The following is a 21126-nucleotide window of genomic DNA, read 5'->3' on the forward strand; positions in this document are numbered from 1 at the left end:
CTATAGTTTTCCAAATACAGATCTTTTACCTCCTTGGTTAGGTTTATTCCTAAGTATCTTAATTTTTTTTGTTGTTGTTGCAATGGTAAATGGGATTGTTTAGTTTCTCTTTTTGAGAGTTTATTATTGGTATATAAAAATGCCAACAATTTCTGAGTGTTTATTTTGTATCCTGCTACATTGCCAAAATAATTTATTAAATCTAGTAGTTTTTTGGTGGAGTCTTTAGGGTTTTCCATATACAATATCATGTCATCTGCAAATAATGAGTTTTACAACCTCCTTTCCAGTTTGGATGCTTGCTTTTTTTTTTTTTTTTTTTTTTTTTTTTTTGTCTGATCGCTGTGGCTTCTAGTACTATGTTGAATAAGAGTGGTGAAAGTGGACAACCCCGTCTTGTTCCTGTAGGGCTTCAGTACTGACCCTAGAATGTAAGGTGTGCTCTGCCTGCAACTTAAGAGTGAAGGTTTATTTGGCAAATTTGGCTGAAGAGGTGGATGTTTTCTTTCTCCCTGACTTCTGGAATCATGCAAAGTAAGTTTAATCTCTCTTAGGAGAAATCCCTTCAGACTAGCTACCATACCTTCTCTCCCTGCCCTCTATCTGTCTTTTTAATTGATCATCATCAAAAGGCAAATAGGAGGTAAGTTATTCTTCTATTCTATATTTTATCCAAAAATAATACATCGCTAGCTTATCCTCTTTTTAACTTTCTTTTTTTATTTCCTGCCCATCATCACCCACACTCTGGGAGTTGGTTATTTATCCACATGAGCACTGAGAGTCCTCATTTTAACTGTGTAACTCACCATGATCATTCACTACTCACTGGCTCATGCATTCATTCACCTGTTTAAAAAAAAACTAAAAACCAAAACAACAAAAAGAAGCCCGAGTATCTATTATCTGCCAGACATTCTCTTATCTCATTTATCTTTGCCTTATTATATTCTAGTGAGGTCTGTGAGTTTATATGAGCATTCTTCTCCCTTCCTCTCCATATTCTATTTAAATCCTTTTTAAAGCATTTGTTCTTCTTCATCCTTTTATCAGGTAGTACATGCTATGAACTCATCATTCTACTATTCTATTCTCTTTTCTGATTAAGTCTTAAAAAAGGAAAGTTTTTATTAAAAAAAGTTTTCTTGATTAAAAAATGTTTTTTAAAAGAATATTTTTCTTCATATCTTTAAAGAAAGGGAGAGGAAGAAAGATAGTAACATCAATGATGAAAACTAATCATTGATCAGCTGCCTCCTGCACATCCCACACTGGGGATCGAGCCCACAATGCAGGCATGTGCCCTGACCTAGAATCAAACTGTGACCTCCTGGTTCATAGTTCAATGCTCAAACACTGAGCCACACCAGCCAGGCTGGTTAACTCTTTGAGAGTCCCATTAATGATTACTTTCCTATTCCTAAGTCTTTCAGTTTGCTTTAGTCTTTTAGTTCCTAATGATTATTTCACCATCTCTTCCAATAATGTCATATATTCTTGCATGAATTCCAAGAGTGTGTAGTATCAACATATCTAATAAACTATAGCACATAGACTCTATATGACAGATTTCCACACACCTGTTGAATCACTAAGAAACTATTTAATGAAATAATTTAATAATTTTATAAGTGTCCTGGCTAGGTAGTTCAGTTGGTATGGTCTCGGCCCAATACGCCAAGCTTGTGGCTTTAGCTATCCGGTCAGGGCACATACAAGAATAACCAATGAATGCAAAAATAAGGGGAACAACAAATCTCTCTCTCTCTCTCTGTCTCTCTCTCCCTCCCTCCCTTTCAAGTCAATTAATAAAAAAATTTTAGAAGAATGTTAAAGTTTACACACCTTTTTTAAAAATTTAAAGTTCATTACGAATGTGGACTCTGCTTTCAGGGGATTAGAGCCGCTGGGTACTGGTCCTCTGCTGGGGGCAGGATGTGGTGATGAGTGAGCATCTTCTGTCTTTACAAGGAGGCAGGCACAACGGGATCCTTCTCTGGCTTTTGTTATGCTTTGTTAAAAAGAGCAATCTGTCTTAGAAAATCCTTTCAAGTTGATCTCCCTTTCTCCTTCTTTTCATTTAACTATGAAACAGGTTAGGAAAAACTTTCTTGTACTTCCATGTGCTCTCTCCATTTCTGTCTTAAAAACACATAAACAATGATATAAACTATAAATGCAGCCCTCATACTTGAACATAAAGAGAATGAAAATGGCTAAAAGGCCTCCGAACACAACCTACCAGGGGCTGATTGTAATAGTGCCAAGTTTTTGCCTGGCTTTCCAGTATCGAGCACAGCTCCAAGGTTTGCAAGAATACTCCCAATTGCCAGCCTCATCCCCAAAACCAGTGAGGTTTATCTATATACTTGGTACCATTAATCATCAGAGCTGTGACCACTTATTTTCTTGATTTTTTATTTTATTTATTTAATTTTTTTTTCATTTTTAAATATATTTTTTATTGTTGATAGTATTACAGATATCTTCCATTTTCCCCCCTTCTACCTTCCTCCCAGCCCCTACCCACCCTACCAGGTCTTCAATACCCTATTGCCCGTGTCCATAGGCTATGCCTATAAGCATATAACTTCTTTGGTTTATCTCTTCTCATACGCCAACCCAACATCAATGTATGTGAGTCTGTTCCATGCCGCCTTGCTTTGGGTCTTATTTTGTCGGTCAATTCATTTTGCTCATTAGATTCCACAAATAAGTGAGATCATGTGATATGTGTCTTTCTCAGTTTGGCTTATTTCACTTAGCACAATATTTTCCAGGTCCATCCATGCATCCCAAAGGGTAAGAGATCCCTCTTTTTTACTGTTGCATAGTATTCCATGGTGTAAATGTACCACAGCTTTTTTATACATTCATCTACTGACGGGCACTTGGGCTTTTTCCAAATCTTAGCTATTGTAACATAAGATTGCATATATTCCTTCTGATTGGTGTTTTGGGTTTTTTAGGATATAGTCCCAGAAGTGGGATTGCTGGGTCAAGTTCCATTTTTAATTTTTTTTTAATTTATTTTATTGATTTTTTACAGAGAGGAAAGGAGAGGAACAGAGAGCTAGAAACATCGATGAGAAAGAAACACCAACCAGCTGCCTCCTGCACACCCCCCACTGGGTATGTGCCCACAACCAAGGTACATGCCCCTGACCAGAATCGAACCTGGGACCCTTGAGTTCGCAGGCTGATGCTCTATCCACTGAACCAAACCGGTCAGGGCTCCATTTTTAATTTTTTGAGGAAACTCCATACTGTTTTCCATAGTGGCTGCACCAATCTGCATTCCCACCAGCAGTGAACTAGTGTTCCCTTTTCTCCACATCCTCACCAGCACTTATTGTTTGTTGATTTTTTTGATGATAGCCATTCTAACAGATGTGAGGTAACATATAATTGGGTTTTATTTTGCATTTCTCTGACGATTAGCGACTTTGAGCATTTTTCATGTGCCTCTTACCATATGTCCTCTTTGGAGAGACCTATTCAGGTCTTCTGCCCATTTTTTAATTGAATTGTTTGTCTTCCTTTTGTTGAGTTGTATGAATACTTTATATATCATGGACACTAACCCCTTGTCAGATGTATCATTGGCAAATATGTTCTCCCATTCAGTGTGTTCTGGTTTCAATTTGATGGTGGTTTCTTTTGCTGTGCAGAAGCTTTTTATTTTAATGTAGTCCCATTTGTTTATTTTCTCCTTAGTTTCCTTTGCCCTAGATGTATCTGCAAACATATTGCTACTAAAGATGTCTGAGATTTTACTGCCTATGTTTTCTTCTAAGATTTTTATGGTTTCATGCCTTACATTTAAATCTCTTATCCATTCTTGTGTATGGTGTAAGTTGGTAATCTAGTTGTTTTTGTTTTTGTTTTTCACATGTGTCTGTCCAGTTTTCCCAGCACCATTTGTTGAAGAGGCTGTCTTTACACCATTGTATGTTCTTGCCTCCTCTGTCAAATATTAATTGACCATAATGGTGTGAGTCAATTTCTGGGATCTCTGTTCTGATCCATTGGTCTATATGCCTGTTCTTCTGCCAGTAACAGGCTGTTTTAGTTTAATGGCTTTGTAGTATAGCTTGATATCAGGTATTGTGATTCCTCCAATTTCATTCTTCTTTCTCAAGATTGCTGCAGCTATTTCGGGGTCTTTTTATGGTTCCATATAAGTTTTGGAGTATTTGTTCTAGCTCTATGAAGTATGCCATTAGTATTTTAATATGGATTGCATTGAATCTGTAGATTGCTTTGGGTAGTACAGACATTTCAATGATGTTTGTTCTTCCAGTCCATGAACATGGTATATGCTTCCATTTGTTTGTATCTTCCTCTATCTCTTTTTTCAATGTCCTATAGTTTTCCAAGTACAGGTCTTTTACCTCCTTGGTTAAGTTTATTACTAAGTATCTTTTTTTGTTGTTGCAATGGTAAATGGGATTGCTTTTTAAGTTTCTCTTTCTGAGAGTTCATTATTGGTGTATGAAAATGCCATCAATTTCTAGGTGTTGATATTGTATCCTGCTATATTGCCAAATTCATTTGTTAAGTCTAGTAGTTTCCTGGTGGAGTCTTTCTATTTTAAATTTTAATTATATCTACAATCATGTCATCTGTGAATAATGACAGTTTTACTTTCTCCTTTACAGTTTTAACACCTTTTATTTCTTCTTCTTGTCTGATTACTGTGGCTAGGACTTCCAGTACTATGTTGAATGACAGTGGAAAAAGTGGACATTCTTATCTTGTCTTGTTCTTAAGGGAAATGGTTTTAGTTTTTGTCCATTGAGTATTATATTGGCTGTAAGTTTGTCATAAATGGCCTCTATTATGTTGCGGTATGATCCCTCTATTCCTACTTTATTGAGATTTTTATCAAAATTAAGGGTGCTGGATTTTGTCAGATGCTTTTTCTGCATCTATTAATATGATCATGTGATTTTTATCTTTCAATTTGTTTATGTAATGTTTCACATTTATTGATTTGTAGATATTGTACCAGCCTTGCATCCCTAGAATAAATCACACTTGGTTATGGTGTACGAGCTTTTTAATATATTGCTGGATATGATTTGCTAATTTTTTGTTGAGGATATTAGCATCTGTGTTCATTAGGGATTTTGGCCTGTAGTTTTCTTTCTTAGTAGTGTATATTTTTCTTTCTAAAACTTTGTTCTCAGAGAAACCAAGATGGCGGCATAGGTAAACACCTGAACTTGCTGCCTCCCACAACCACTTCAGAACTACAACTAAAAGACAAAACGGACATCATTTAGAACCACAGCAAGGCTGGCTGAGTGGAAATTCTACAACTAGAAGAAAAGAGAAAAGCACACTGAGACTCAGAGGAGGTGCGGAAGTAAAGTGCGGAGGTACAGAGGCGCGCACGTGAAAAGGGCTGGCAACTGAGGACGTGGTTGTCTTTTTCAATAGGTAGGGAGACACAAGCTCCCGACTGCTCTGAACTCCAGTTCCGGGCGAGACTCTGGGGACCCAGACTCATACGGGGAGAAACAGGATTGTCTGTCATCAGGCCGGAACACGAGGGTGGCTTTCTCTCAGAGGTGCTTGCAGCAATTACCAAGGGACACTGAGACCCGTGGGCCTCTTAAGGCAGGGCTGAAGGTCAGCCATTGCTGTTTGCTCCATCCTGGTGATTGCCTGAGACCCCGCCCCACCCAATTTACAACCCCACCCCAGGTGTGCGCCAAGGCTTTTGCATATGAATGGCCAGGCCCTTTGCAATCTGAAATTACCTAACGAACTGCAGCTGGGTCAGAGAGCCCCAAAACTTCCAAAAGAAGGCCCGAGGCTCCACAGCAGCTTGCATTGCTTCACAGCTGGGCCTCATCTGGGCACCTTCAAAACCCAAACAAAGAAAAGGAATCTGAAGATCTCTCTGTACTCCTGCTGGGTGGCCTCAGGCAGAGGCTAAATTTGCACCTCCTTGGAGATCCAAGAGGCAGTGTACCCAGGGGTCAGAGTAGGACCATCCAGATTACAACTCCTCAGATCCATAAGGGACACACTCAGGGGGCAGACTCAGTGAGCACCAAAGCCCCACTGAAGCAAGTCTTGCCCCATAAAGGTGTCTCCAGCACAGAAGTTCTCCCATAATAGACACAGCTGATCCTCACAGCCAATTGGCCTGGAGGTCAATTCCTCCCAGTGATACCAACAACAATCAAGGCTTAACTACAACAAGGTTGTGCACACAGCCCACAAAGGGGTGCACCAAGAGTGTCTACCTCAGGTAACAGGGGAGGCTGAGCCACTGGACCCTATAGGACACCTAGCACACAAAGCCACTCTATCAACATAGGGAAGCAGCCAAAATGCGGAGACAAAGAAACAGGTCACAAATGAAAGAAATGGAGGAATGCAATCTACTGGATATAGAGTTCAAAACCACGGTTATAAGGTTTTTCAAGAATCTTCTAGAAACCGCTGATAAATTTAGTGAGACCCTCGAGGATATGAAAAAGGACCAACTAGAAATTAAGCATACACTGACTGAAATAAAGAATAATATACAGAGATCCAACAGCAGACTAGAGGATCGCAAGAATCAAGTCAAAGATTTGAAATACAAAGAAGCAAAAAACACCCAACCAGAAAAGCAAAAAGAAAGAATACAAAAATATGAAGATAGTGTAAGGAGCCCCTGGGACAACTTCAAGTGTACCAACATCCGAATTATGGGGGTGCCAGAAGAAGAGAGAGAGCAAGATACTGAAACCCTATTTGAAGAAATAATGACCGAAAACTTCCCCCACCTGGTGAAAGAAATAGACTTACAAGTCCAGGAAGTGCACAGAACCCCAAACAAAAGGAATCCAAAGAGGACCACACCAAGACACATCATAATTAAAATGCCAAGAGCAAAAGACAAAGAGAGAATATTAAAAGCAGAAAGAGAAAAACAGTTGTTTACCTACAAGGGAGCACCCATACGATTGTCAGCTGATTTCTCAACAGAAACCATTCAGGCCAGAAGGGAGTGGCAAGAAATATACAAAGTGATGAATAGCAAGAACCTACAACCAAGATTACTCTACCCAGCAAAGCTATCATTCAGAATTGAAGGTCAGATAAAGAGCTTCACAGATAAGAAAAGGCTAAAGGAGTTCATCACCGCCAAACCAGTATTATATGAAATGCTGAAAGATATTCTTTAAGAAGAGGAAGAGGAAGAAAAAGGTAAAGACAAAAATTATGAACAACAAATACATATCTATCAACAAGTGAATCTAAAAATCAAGTGAATAAAAAATCTGATGAACAGAATAAACTGGTGAATATAATAGAATCAGGGGCATAGAAAGGGAGTGGACTGACAATTCTCAGAGGGAAGGGGGTGTGGGGGGTTCGGAAAGAGACTGGACAAAAATCGTACACTTATGGATGAGGACAGTGGTGGGGGGGTAAGGGCAGAGTGTGGGGTGGGAACTGGGTGGAGGGGAGCTATGGGGGGAGAACAACTGTAATAATCTGAACAATAAAGATTTATTAAACTTTAAAAAAAAAACTAAAATAACTGGGTTCGGGGAGCTTCTGGGTTGGTGAACACACAGAGGTGCTAGGAGAGTGGTGCACTTGAAGAGGACATAGGAGCTCTATGTCCCTTCAGTCACACCTTGCCTTATGCACATCTTCCATTTTATAATAAACCAGTAAATGTAAAGAAACAGTGTTCCTGAGTTCTAGAATTAGTTCTAGCAAATTAATAAATCTGAAAGGAGGGTGGGTTGTGGAAACACCCACCTTTGAGCTGAGTCAGTATATGGGTAACAGCTGGACTACATCTTGACTGAAGAAATCCATCTTAGAGGCCTGACTATGACGCCTTACTCTTAGTAAAATTCCATAGTTGAAATGCCCTAAGCACATCCTTAAAGGAAAGAATGCAGGATGATAACATCCTTTCTTTTTTTTTCCAGTTTTTTTTAAATCTTTATTGCTCAGATTATTACAATTGTGCCCCCCCCCCCAAATAGCTCCCCTCCACCTGGTTCCCACCTCACCCTCTGACTTTATGCCCCCCTCACTATCCTCATCCATAGGTGTACCATTTTTGTCCAGTCTCTTTCCAAAGCTCCCACACCCCCTTCCCTCCGAGAATTGTCAGTCCACTCCCTTTCTATGCCCCTGATTCTATTATATTCACCAGTTTATTCTGTTTATCAGATTTTTTATTCACTTGATTTTTAGATTCACTTGTTGATAGATATGTATTTGTTGTTCACAATTTTTGTCTTTACCTTTTTCTTCCTCTTCCTCTTCTTAAAGAATACCTTTCAGCATTTCATATAATACTGGTTTGGTGGTGATGAACTCCTTTAGCTTTTTCTTATCTGTGAAGCTCTTTATCTGACCTTCAATTCTGAATGATAGCTTTGCTGAGTAGAGTAATCTTGGTTGTAGGTTCTTACTATTCATCACTTTGTATATTTCTTGCCACTCCCTTCTGGCCTGCATAGTTTCTGTTGAGAAATCAGCTGACAATCGTATGGGTGCTCCCTTGTAGGTAAACAACTGTTTTTCTCTTTCTGCGTTTAATATTCTCTCTTTGTCTTTTGCTCTTGGCATTTTAATTATGATGTGTCTTGGTGTGGTCCTCTTTGGATTCCTTTTGTTTGGGGTTCTGTGCACTTCCTGGACTTGTAAGTCTATTTCTTTCACCAGGTGGGGGAAGTTTTCGGTCATTATTTCTTCAAATAGGGTTTCAGTATCTTGCTCTCTCTCTTCTTCTGGCACCCCCATAATTCAGATGTTGGTACACTTGAAGTTGTCCCAGGGGCTCCTTACACCATCTTCATATTTTTGTATTCTTCTTTCTTTTTGCTTTTCTGGTTGGGTGTTTTTTGCTTCTTTGTATTTCAAATCTTTGACTTGATTCTTGCGATCCTCTAGTCTGCTGTTGGATCTCTGTATATTATTCTTTATTTCAGTCAGTGTATGCTTAATTTCTAGTTGGTCCTTTTTCATATCCTCGAGGGTCTCACTAAATTTATCAGCGGTTTCTAGAAGATTCTTGAAAAACCTTATAACCGTGGTTTTGAACTCCATATCCAGTAGATTGCATTCCTCCATTTCTTTCATTTGTGACCTGTTTCTTTGTCTCCGCATTTTGGCTGCTTCCCTATGTTGATAGAGTGGCTTTGTGTGCTAGGTGTCCTATAGGGCCCAGTGGCTCAGCCTCCCCAGTTACCTGAGGTAGACACTCTTGGTGCACCCCTTTGTGGGCTGTGTGCACAACCTTATTGTAGTTTAAGCCTTGATTGTTGTTGGTATCACTGAAGGAACTGACCTCCAGGCCAATTGGCTGTGAGGATCAGCTGTGTCTATTATGGGAGAACTTCTGTGCTGGAGACACCCTTATGGGGCAAGACTTGCTTCAGTGGGGCTTTGGTGCTCACTGAGTCTGCCCCCTGAGTGTGTCCCTTATGGATCTGAGGAGTTGTAATCTGGATGGTCCTACTCTGACCCCTGGGTACACTGCCTCTTGGATCTCCAAGGAGGTGCTAAATTAGCCTCTGCCTGAGGCCACCCAGCAGGAGTACGGAGAGATCTTCAGATTCCTTTTCTTTGTTTGGGTTTTGAAGGTGCCCAGATGAGGCCCAGATATGAAGCAATGCAAACTGCTGGGAGGCCTTGGGGCCTTTTTTTGGATGTTCTGGGTCTCACTGACTCAGCTGCAGTTTGTTAGTTAAGTTTAGAATTCAAAGGACCAGGCCATTCATATGCAAAAGCCTCTGTGCTCAGCTTGGATGGGGCAGAGTCTCAGAGCGGAACAAACAGCAATGGCTGCATGGGGCAGGGTCTCAGGGCGGAGCAAACAGCAATGGCTTCCTGTCAGCCCTGCCCTAAGAGGCTCCCCGGGTCTCAGTGTCCCTTGGTAATCGCTCCAAGCACCTCTGAGAGAAAGCTGCCCTCGAGTTTCACCCACTGCCAGACAGTCCAGTTTCTCCCCGTATGAGTCTGGGTCCCCAGAGCCTCGTCCAGAACTGGAGTTCAGAGCAATCAGGAGCTTTTATCTCCCTCCCACTTGAATAAGACAGCTCTGTACTCAGTTGCCAGCCCTCTCTGCACACATGCCTCCATACCTCTGCACTTCCGCAGCTCCTCTGAGTCTCAGTGTGCTTTTCTCTTTCCTTCTAGTTGTAGAATTTCCACTCAGCCAGTCTTCCTGTGGTTCTGGATGATGTCATTTTGTCTTTTAGTTGTAGTTTTGAAGTTGCGCGAGGCAGCAGTTCAGGTGTTTACCTATGCTGCCATCTTGGTTTCTGATAACATCCTTTCTTAACATCATGCTCTGTAAAATAGTTTTTGTCAATTAAATGGTAATTATAATGTCTGCACAAACATTATTTCACAGGCCCTTAGAATGGTCCACTGACTATGGAAAATACCTTTTGACCACCTGGGATCAACCGCTACCAATTATGATCATGGGACAACTGACCTCATTCTCATTTCCAAGCCCTACACCCACCCGACAACCCCTATATAAGCCATCCACAAGAAACACTCTGGGAGCTCGACCTCTCTCTTCTGGTGAACTCTCTTATACACAAGCTCTTTTCAATAAACTCTGTCTGCTTGATCTTGTACTGAGTTCAGCGCTCATTTCTATGACATTGATATTCAAGAACATGGCATTCAAGGTCCAGTAACATAGCCAAGTCAGAATATGTCCAGGATATAACACATAGGTTTGGGTATCCTGGTACCTACTACTTGCAAGTGGCATCTGAACAGAGTACAGTCTTCAGAGATGAGCTCTTAAAACTGTGGAGTCTGACACTAATTCCAGGTAGGTAGTGTCATAATTGAATTGTAGGACATCCATTTGGTGTCCAGAGAGTTGGAGAACTGGTTGTTGGTATGGAAAAATAAAATCCATACATTTGGTGTCAGAAGTACTGTGTATAAAAATAGTTTGGACACTTTAAAAAACTAAAAACCAAACAGAATGTATAAAACAACAATTCTCAAGACCTTGGATATCAAGCAGCAAAGGACAGTGATCCTTAAGAGATGAGAAGCAAAAGAAGTGTGCCCAGTGACTGCTCCAGTTTACAGACAAAAGAGTTTCCTGGCTGTGGTGCAGGTAAAGGGAACTCAGACAGAACCTGATGGTTTCCTGGAGTTGAAAGGAGACCGAACTCTGATCTGGATGGCTAATACAGCTAGAGTTCTTGGGACAGGGTACTAGACAGATGAGAGCTACAAAAAGAGAGAGTTCTAGAGTACTACAGAAGGTCCCCTGGAAGGATTGAACTGAGTATTTACCAGTACATGTGACCAGAGGCCAAGGAAAGAACCATAAAAGAGGATGTTAGGAACAATCCCTGAATCTTGGACAAAGCTGGGGAAAATGCATTTTCCCACCAGCTAGAGTGGAAAATCTCATCATCCATAGGGCACTGGATAAAGAACTCAGAAGCTGTACTTAGAGGGAAACTAATGGCACTGCACACCTACACTGGAAAAAAAGGAAAAGTCTCATATCAATGACCTCAATTTACACTTAATAAATGAGAAAAAGTGAAATCTATGAAAGCAAAAGAAAGGAAATAGTAAAGATCAGACCAGAAATCAATGAAATAGAAAACAGAAAAACGGGAAAAAATCAATTTGAGAAGATCAAAAAAATTGATAAACCTCTAGCCAAATTGATGAGAAAGGAAAATCAAGAAGATACAAATTAGCAATATCAGATAATACCAATACAGATGGTATAACCACTTTCAAAATAGTATGGCAATTTTTTAAAAAGTTAAACATATAACCATAAAATCTAGCTATTCAATTCCTAGGTATTTACTCATGAGAGAAAAGAGACTATGTCCATAAAATGCATTATACATGAATGTTTATAAAGGCTTTATTTATAACAGCTAAGAAGTAAAAATAACTCAAATGTCCATCAACAGATGAACAGATGAAAAAAATCATAATATATTCATGCAATAAAATACAAAGGAATAAATTACTGATTTGCACAACAGCACAAATACATTTCAAAATAATTGGCTAAGTTAAAGATACCAAATAAAACAATGTATATACTGTATGATTCCATGTACAGTATATCAAATCATAGAAAATTCAAACTAATCTCTAGTGTTAAAAAGCAGGTTGAATTACATGATGAATTTGTCCCCTGCTTAGTAAGTATACACAGAAAATTTTAAGTGATCCTTAACAGTTACAAATTAACCTCAAAGATTGTAGGCAAAAAGCTAAGATGCCAATATCTGGTTCAGATATTTATAAAGGCCTATATTTCACTCTTATATTTAACTATATTTTCCCCAAAAAATTGTAGATTCTTTGCTTGCATTAAAACTAGCAATATCTTATGTATGTAAAGATCTTACCTGAACACTTTTCCTCCAGGTGTGTTGCTAAATCTGACATCTTCACAAAAGAGGACATGCATTTTTGAAATTTTGTTTTAAATGTAATAACCCTTATATCATCATCAAACAGGCACTCACAGGATGACCAAGGTGTTGTATGTAATTCTAGGTTTTCTAGGATGTAATTGCGCTGAACGAGAAGATATTTAAATTCCCAAATATAATCTTAAACAAACAAATAAAAACAAAAAGTTATCAAAAAGGAAATAATCTAGGATCAAACTCAGATTAAACAGATTGACATGATTTAATCAGTTAAATACAACTCTTATCACACTAAAGAATTTGGGTATAAGAGATAAAACATGAAGCAGGGGTCCTCAAACTACGGCCCGCGGGCCACATGCGGCCCGCCGAGGACATTTATCCAGCCCACCGGGAGCCGCTGCCTGTGAGCAGCTGACTCGTCCCGGGCCCGCAGTGCGCATAGGAATTTGTTCATAAGGATTTTGTATGGATTGTCAACTGTTCTCAAGAAAGGTTTTTCCAATTTACATTTCCAAGAGTTTATGAGAGTCATTGCCTCCCCATATCTTCTCTATTGATTTCTTAGGAGAAAAATAATCTGTTATTTTATTTGTGTGTCTTCAATTACCAGTCAGAGTACTTTTTTCTTATATATATTGGCCATTTCTTCTTTGGGGACTTGCCTGTTCATATATCTTTTGCCCATTTATCCTTTAAATATATTTGTCTTTTGCTTATTGCATTATATTCTGACAAAATGAAACCTTTTTTTTCTGGTTTTTCACATTTAAGTTGTATATTATGATTTCTATATATAGTATAGTAGTTAATGTTGTTGCATTTTATCTAGCCTACTAACTTTGGATTCCAAGTAAGTTTGCTTATATTTTCTCTATTACTCATTGTTTCTTTTTAAAAACATGTTTGAATCTCTAATGCATCTGTGATTTATTTTGGCACAAATATAAATTATAAATTTTATTTTATTTTTTCTTCAAAATTTTAGCTAGATATTCCAGACATTACCTACAAAGATAAAAGTTTGTTTTTATTTTTTAATTATAAGATAAAATTTTATTGTAAAATATTTAGATAGTAAAAGAAAATGGAATTAATAGGTGAAATAAGATTGACCATAGTTTAATAAGCTGGATAATGGTACTCTGTAAGTGTTTGAACTTTTCCATACTGAAAGGTTGTAAAAGTAAAAGCAGATTTCACAAACACATAACATTAAAACTAAAGGTATAAATAAAAAATAATATTACCATACAGAGATAGCCACTGTGAGCATTTTAGTATCTATTATTTCCAGACTTTTAAGTGTAAATACATACCTATATATCCACTTTTATTAAAATAGGGACCTATGCCGCAGAAAGTTTTATAATCTACTTTTTTTAAAATATATATATATATGTTTTTATTGATTTTAGAGAGAGGAAGGGAGAGGAATAGAGAGATAGAAGCATCGATGAGAGAGAGAGCATTCAGTTGCCTCCTGCAGGCCCCTTACTGGAAATTGAGCAGGCAACCCGGGCATGTGCCCTGACCAGAAATTGAGCTGGGAACCTCTTGTTTCATGGGTTGATGCTCAACCACTGAGCAACACTGGCAGAGCTATAATCTACTTTTTAAACTAATTACCTTTTCCTCTCTCCAGGCTAGTGCACATACATGTGATTGCTAATGAACACAAATTACCCCTTTAATTGTTCCCACACCTTCTAAAATATGCTTAGGCATTCCTATTTGTTCGTTTCAACCCAGTCCTCTAGGCCACAGTTGATGGAATCAGATTCCATCTGGCCAATCAGATTCTCTTCGCTGGAAATTTGGAAATGAGGCTTATCTCTTAAAAATAAAAGTAAAATTAGGAGCTATAGAAAATCACCTACCTTTCTCCTGGTTGAGAAGCAGTGAAAATTAGCACTGAGTGAATGAAGCGGATATATGGAGAAGCAGCCTGGACCCACAAAGCTTTCAGCTCCTAGTTCCAAGTCCCTGGGAAACCCATGAGCCTGCTGCCTTATGTGTTATGAGTTACTCCATATTTCAAATATAACTCCCTCAATTCAGTTAACCAGAGTAGAGTTCTAGTTCTAACTACAAGCCCTCAGTGCCCAAGTTTAAATATAACTCTTAATGCATGCCATGGATTGCAAAACCTTCATGTGCATGCATTTTTAACTTTTATAATTTTTTTCTATTACTTGAAACAAGTGAAGTTATTTCCTCCTCCAACTTGATACCTTCTTCCATAAAGATAGTGGGAATTTTGAAAGGTTGCCTGAACTGTATTTTATTCTTCATTCATTCATCCACAAAGAAAATATTTACTAGGGCAGGCATAGTGCTGTGTAATGATGACACAATGCTGAATAAGCTATTCATAGAACTTACAATCTACTGAGAAAATTAGTTAATTATTAAGCCAGCCAATAGTCTAGATCAGTGGTTGGCAAACTGTGGCTCGCAAGCCACATGCAGCTCTTTGGCCCCTTGAGTGTGGCTCTTCCACAAAATACCACGGCCTGGGCGAGTCTATTTTGAAGAAGTGGCGTTAGAAGAAGTTTAAGTTTAAAAAATTTGGCTCTCAAAAGAAATTTCAATCAGTGTACTGCTGATATTTGACTCTGTTGACTAATGAGTTTGCCGACACCACTGATCTAGATAATCCCAATTGTGTTAAGTGGCACAAATAAATACAAAGAGTGATCTGAATACACATGTGGGAGGCTTTCCTCAGATGAAGTTGGAGCTGAGAGAAGGAGTCACACATGAAGGAGAGATGCAGGAAAAAGCATTCTAGGCAGAGGAAACATGAAAACTCAATTTACTGAGGCAGGAAAAGGATTGGCATGCTCAAGTAACAGAAAGGAGTCATATGCAGGTTAGGCTAGTAAGTCTGAGGGAGTATGGTATTGAGACAATTTGTGAGACATTTCTATATTTGAATCATGAATTAAGGGTATAACTGGGGGAGCCAGAATCAGACTTCTGATCAAGATGGTGGAGTAGGTAAGGTGGTACTCACCTTCTCCCACAATCATATCAAAATTATAACTGAATAACAGAACAACCATCATTCACAACCTAAATCTAAAATCTGGCTGAATGGAAGTGATACAAGTAGGACATAAAGAAGCCACATCAACCCTGGTAGGAGAGGTGGAAATGCAGAAAGAGATAGTCCCACACCCACAAGTGGAGGATAAAAATCTGGAGGGATGTTTCAGCTGCAGAGGTCCCGGCTGAAAAGTGAAGAGTCCCAGCCCCACACCAGGTGCCTCAGCCAACGTTCCAATGCCAGGAAAAGAAGTCCCCACAACTTCTGGCTGTGAAAACCAGCAGGGATTGAGACTCAGTGAGACAGAAGTGGCTAAAGTCCTAGGCGGTTCATCTTAAAGGGCCCGCACATGAACTTACTCAGGGTCACTCCCTCTGAGCTCCAGCACTGGGTAAGCAGTGCAAAGAGCACTGGAGACATGTGGGGAGGAACTGAATTGTCTGGCATCAGGGCAAGAGCTCAGGGGGTAGGAGGCGGATTTCTCCCAGACAGAAGTGCTGTCAGAGACCATTGTTCCTTTGATGAGACCTACCCCCCACAGAGCTGGCAGGTGGGCACTATATCTGAGTCTCCATCAACCTAGCAGACACTTTTTGTCACATCCTGGTGATTCCCTCAGGCCACACCCCACCCAACTTCCAGGTCCAGCCAAGATGGTTCCAGTGCCTTTTCCATAAAAATGGCTTGTCTTGTCTCAGGCTTCAGACTTTCCTAAAATCTCTCATATCTGGCGTTGACATGCTTTATACCTCTCACTAAGTGGCCCCAGCTTAGCACTAGCAGCAGCCAGACTTGGTTCACAGTTTGCCCTCTCCTGGGCAATTCCAAGCTCAGCACAAGTAGCAGCCATCTGCAGGTCACTTTACAGCTCATGCCAGGTAGCTGCAGACAGAAAACAGGTGTCAACTGACCTTGGCCGGCACCTCCTGGGAGGCCTCAGAGCCAGCACACGCTTCAGACCATGTTGAAGAACCACGCAACCACTTCCACAAGCGACACACTCAAGGGAGAAACTCAACAGGCACCAAAGTCCTGCTCTATAGTGTGTGTCCTTGCACAGCTGATCCTCCACAAGGTAGCAGCCAGTGCTTGTAGCCAGTTGGCCAGGAGGTAAATCCCTCCCATCACCATGCCAACAGCAATCAAGGCTCAACTACCACAGGAGGGTGTTCACAGCCCAAAAGGGGAGTGCACCTGGAGTGCCCAACTTGGTGATCGGGGAGGCTGTGCCACTGGACCCTACAGAACACCTACTACATTAGGCCAATTTACCAAGCCCAGGAGACACAGCAGCTCTACCTGATACACAGAAACAAACACAGGAAGGCTGCCAAATGAGGAGATAAAGAAACATATTCAAATGAAAGAACAGAACAAAAATCTATAATAATAAGAGCATAATACGCTAATTAGACTGGACATCCTCCCAGACAATCGTCCAGCTGAAGCCAGGGCTGCGAGGGAAGCCTGGATCCCCGGTGCCTGCTGGAGGCCAGAGGGAAGCCCAGGTCCTGGGTGCCAGAGGGAAGCCCGGGTCCCAGGTGCCAGAGGGAAGCCGGTGCCAGCACCCAGGGGAAGGAAGGCCTACTCTTGAACGAATTTCATGCATTGGGCCTCTAGTAACTAAATAAAATGAAGATAAGCAATCTACTAGATGCAGAGTTCAAAACAATGGTTATAAGGATGCTCAAGGAACTTAGGGAAAGAATGGTTGAACTTAGATATAACTTCAAAGGCATAAAAAAGGACAGGGAAACCATAAAAAACAACCAGTCAGAAATAAAGGATACACTAATTGAAATTAAGCATAATTTACCAGGAATCAAGAGTAGAGTATATAAAGCTGAGAAATCAGCAATTTGGCATGTAAGGAAGAAAAAACACCCCATCAGAAGAGCAAAAAGAAAATAATAATAATAATAAAAAAATGAAGATAGTGTAGGGAGCTTCTGGGACAAATTCAAGCATACCAACATATATGTCATGGGGGTGCCAGAAGAAAAGAGAGAGCAAGAAATTGAAAACTTATTTGAAAAAATAATGACAGAAAATTTTCCTAACTTGGTGAAGGAAAGAAACATACAAGTCCAGAAAGCACAGAGTCCCAAACAAAATGAACCCAAAGATGTCCACACCAATATACACATCATAATTAAAATGTCAAAGGTCAAAGACAAATAGAGAATTTTAAAAGCAGCAAGAGAAAAGCAGTTAGTTACCTACAAGGGAGGTCCCATAAGACTGTCAACTGATTTCTCAACAGAAACTTTGCATGCCAGAAGGGATTGGCATGAAATATACAAAGTGCTGAAAAGCAAGGCCCTACAACCAAGATTATTGTAACCAGCAAAGCTATAATTTGGAATCAAAGGACATATAAAGAGCTTCTCAGACAAGAAAAAGTTAAAGGAGTTCATCACCAACAAACCAGGATTATGTTGAAGGATCTTCTTTAAGAAAAAGAAGGGGGAAAATATTTTAAAAATATGAACAAGAATTCCTAGTTGAGTAGCTCAGTTGGTTAGTGTCCTTCTGATACACCAAGGTTGCGAATTCAATCTCCTGTCACAGCACATACAAGAAGCAACCAATGAATACATTAATAAGTGGAACAACAGCCCAGCTGTTGTGGCTCAGTGGTTGAGCGCTGACCCAGGAACCAAGAGGTTACCAGTTCGATTCCCGGTCAGGCACATGCCTGGGTTTTGTGCTCAATCCCCAGTAAGAGGTGTGCAGGAGGCAGACAATCAATGGTGTTTCTCTCTCATCGATGTTTCTATCTTTCTAACCCTCTACATTCCGCTCTCTCTGAAAAAAGCAATACAAATAATAATAAGTAAAACAACAAAATCGATGATTCTCTCTCTAAAAAAATCAATAAAGTAAATAAATAGTATTGTTTTAAAAATATGAATAAAATGGCAATAAGTACATACATATCTATCAACAAATGAATCTAAAAAACAAAATAAACAAGCAGAAGAGAAACAGACTCATAGATACAAAGAACATTTTAAGGTGGCCACATGTGGGGGATGGGTGGAAAAGGTGAAGGGATTCAGAAGCACAAATTAGTTGGGGGTGGAGGGATTCAGCAGAAAAGAAAAATAACTCATCCACATGGACAACAATGTGGTGATATGGGAAGGGGGAAGGAAGGAAGAGGGGATAGAGGTGGAAAAGGGTATAGGGGCCATAAATGGTGGTTGAAAATTAAACTTCAAAAAGATAAAATGAAATAAAAAGAAGTATAAATTTGTTGTTATAGAATAGTCATAGAGATATAAAGTATAGCATAGGTATTATAGTCAATAATATTTTAATAACTATGTGTGGAGTCAGATGATATTAGATTTATTGAGATGATCACTTAGTAAGTTATATAATGCCTAATCACTGGGGTGTACACTTGAAAGTAATATAATATTGCATGTAAACTATAATAAAAAAATAAAAAATGATTTAAATTTAAAAAAGGGTGACTAGGTTTCAAATCTCCATGAAGACATAACTATGATTTTGCATTAAGTATAACCACAAATATTAGGATTATTTGCATTTACCCTGTGCTTAATTAGCAATGTCATGAGAATACTTTATTGTAATATTATTTTTTAAAATATTAGACTTCTATTAAATAATTTCAGGAGGATATTACATTGAAATGGTATTTAGTTGTGAATAGCTTATTTTATGTGTATTCAAGTACTCTGAAAAAGTGTAAATTAGGTCCCCAGTCCACCCTCATTAGGACCAAACTATGACCAATGCTCGCTACATATGAGGCATACCAAACATAAACTTGGAATTTCTTATTATTCTTCCCCAAAACATGAACTCTGTTATCTCCAGTATTCAATAATGACTAAATTAACAGTGATTCAATATTATCCTTTCTAATTATACCACCTAAATTTGAGTTGTTTTTAATCCTTGGGAACAAGTAAAACCAGTGCCCAATATAAAGAAAATTTGATAGAAAATGCTTCAAGAAATTATAAATAAATAGACAGAATGCTGGAAGTATTAATCACTTACTTAAATGATCCTTCGAAATAGATATTGTCCCACTTTTTTAAGTATCTTGAGGTATTGAGATGGATATTAAAACTTAAAATCATGGTTATGGACCAACATGGCAGTGGCAGAACTGGAGTGAGGATGAGAGTGTGATTGGGTGAGTGTGTGTGAGGGAAAGTGTGCATGTGTGTGAGTGTGGGAGAGCATCTGTCTGTAGGAGTGGGAGTTCAGGGTGGTTCTGGAGCTCCTGGCATAGGAGATTTTTGGCCTTCTGATTCCCTCCACTTGACAGAAGAGAACCCACCATTTTGAAAGAGCTGCAGGGTCCTCCCTAGGAGGAGAATGCGGGGAGCAGCCCCGTCCCAGTGCCCCTAGCCCACAGGGATGTGCATAGCCCCACTGCTGGGACCCGAACACCAGGACCCAACTCCCCCAGATGCACATACCTGTCACCATGACCCAGGACAAACAAACCAGACAGCAACTCCATGCATCTGAACTGAGGGCCTCAGAGGACTGGCTTGCTGCCTTGACAGGCAGTGCAGGGGGCCTGCCCCACCCTATTGGCAAGCAGGGTACCCGGCTGTACCACACACACATCAGCAGACCAGTGCCCAGCCTGCTCCACCACCTTGACACGTGGCCTGCCTGGACACAGAGACCTGCCACCCTGAACCAGCACACCCAACCCAGTGCTCTTGGACGACTGGCCCCATTGCCCTGACGTGGTGTGCCTGGCGCTGCCACCATGACCCAACTCCCCCAGATGCACAGACCTGTCACCAGGACCAAGTGTGCCTGATCCAGCACCCCTGGACAAACAGCCCTACAGCCTGCACTGCCCAGTATACATGACCTGATGCCTCCACACGCACAAACCTGCCACAGTGACAGGGTATACCTAACCTGGTGCCACCAGAAGACTGGACCCACCACTGCGACCCAGCGCGACTAGTCACCTCGGGAAGCATGACACCCCAACCCCAACTGCTAAAATGGGGAGACAAAGACACAGCCCCCAAATGAAAGAAAAGGAGGAATCACCAGAAAAGTAACTAAATGAAATAGAGGCAAGCAATTTGTCAGCTAAAGAATTCAAAGTAATGGTTATAAGGGTGCTAAGGAACTTAATGAAAACTACACCAGCATGAAAAAAGAAGTTGAAACAATGAGTAAGAATCAATCAGGAATGAAGAATGAAATAAAGAATACAGCCGAAACCGGTTTGGCTCAGTGGATAGAGCGTTGGCCTGCGGACTGAAGGGTCCCGGGTTCGATTCCGGTCAAGGGCATGTACCTTGGTTGCGGGCACATCCCCAGTGGGAGGTGTGCAGGAGGCAGCTGATCGATGTTTCTCTCTCATCGATGTTTCTAGCTCTCTATCCCTCTCCCTTCCTCTCTGTAAAATATCAATAAAAAATATATTTAAAAAACCTTAAAAAAAAAAAAAAAAGAATACCCTGGAAGGGTTCAACAGTAGACTAGAAGAAACTGAGGACCAAATAAGTGAACTAGAAGAAACAGTAGAAAAAAAACACCCAATGAGAGCAGCAATTAGAAAAAATATTAAAAGCAGGAGGAGAGTTTAAGGGAGCTTTGGGACAACATGAAAGTTAAAATCATCTGCAA

The 21126-nt window shown here is 40.0% G+C and overlaps 1 protein-coding gene across 17 annotated transcripts in view; it reads right to left on the bottom strand.

Moving 5' to 3' along the window:
* SHLD2 (shieldin complex subunit 2) overlaps positions 1–21126 on the bottom strand; it is a 155122-nt gene that overhangs the window by 25554 nt on the left and 108442 nt on the right. For 10 of the 17 annotated variants that reach the window (XM_080687069.1, XM_080687063.1, XM_080687067.1 and 7 more), the window contains one exon: positions 12399–12605. The exons of 6 other annotated variants lie outside the window; for them this stretch is intronic. In XM_080687069.1, the coding sequence (XP_080543195.1) occupies positions 12399–12605 (207 nt within the window). Of the gene's footprint in view, positions 1–10118; positions 10328–12398; positions 12606–21126 lie in introns of all 17 variants that reach the window. One more of the 17 variants, XR_013961590.1, reaches the window with a different exon arrangement.

This window comes from Plecotus auritus, assembly GCF_963455305.1.
Source record: "Plecotus auritus genome assembly, chromosome: 9".
Classification (NCBI taxonomy): domain Eukaryota; kingdom Metazoa; phylum Chordata; class Mammalia; order Chiroptera; family Vespertilionidae; genus Plecotus; species Plecotus auritus.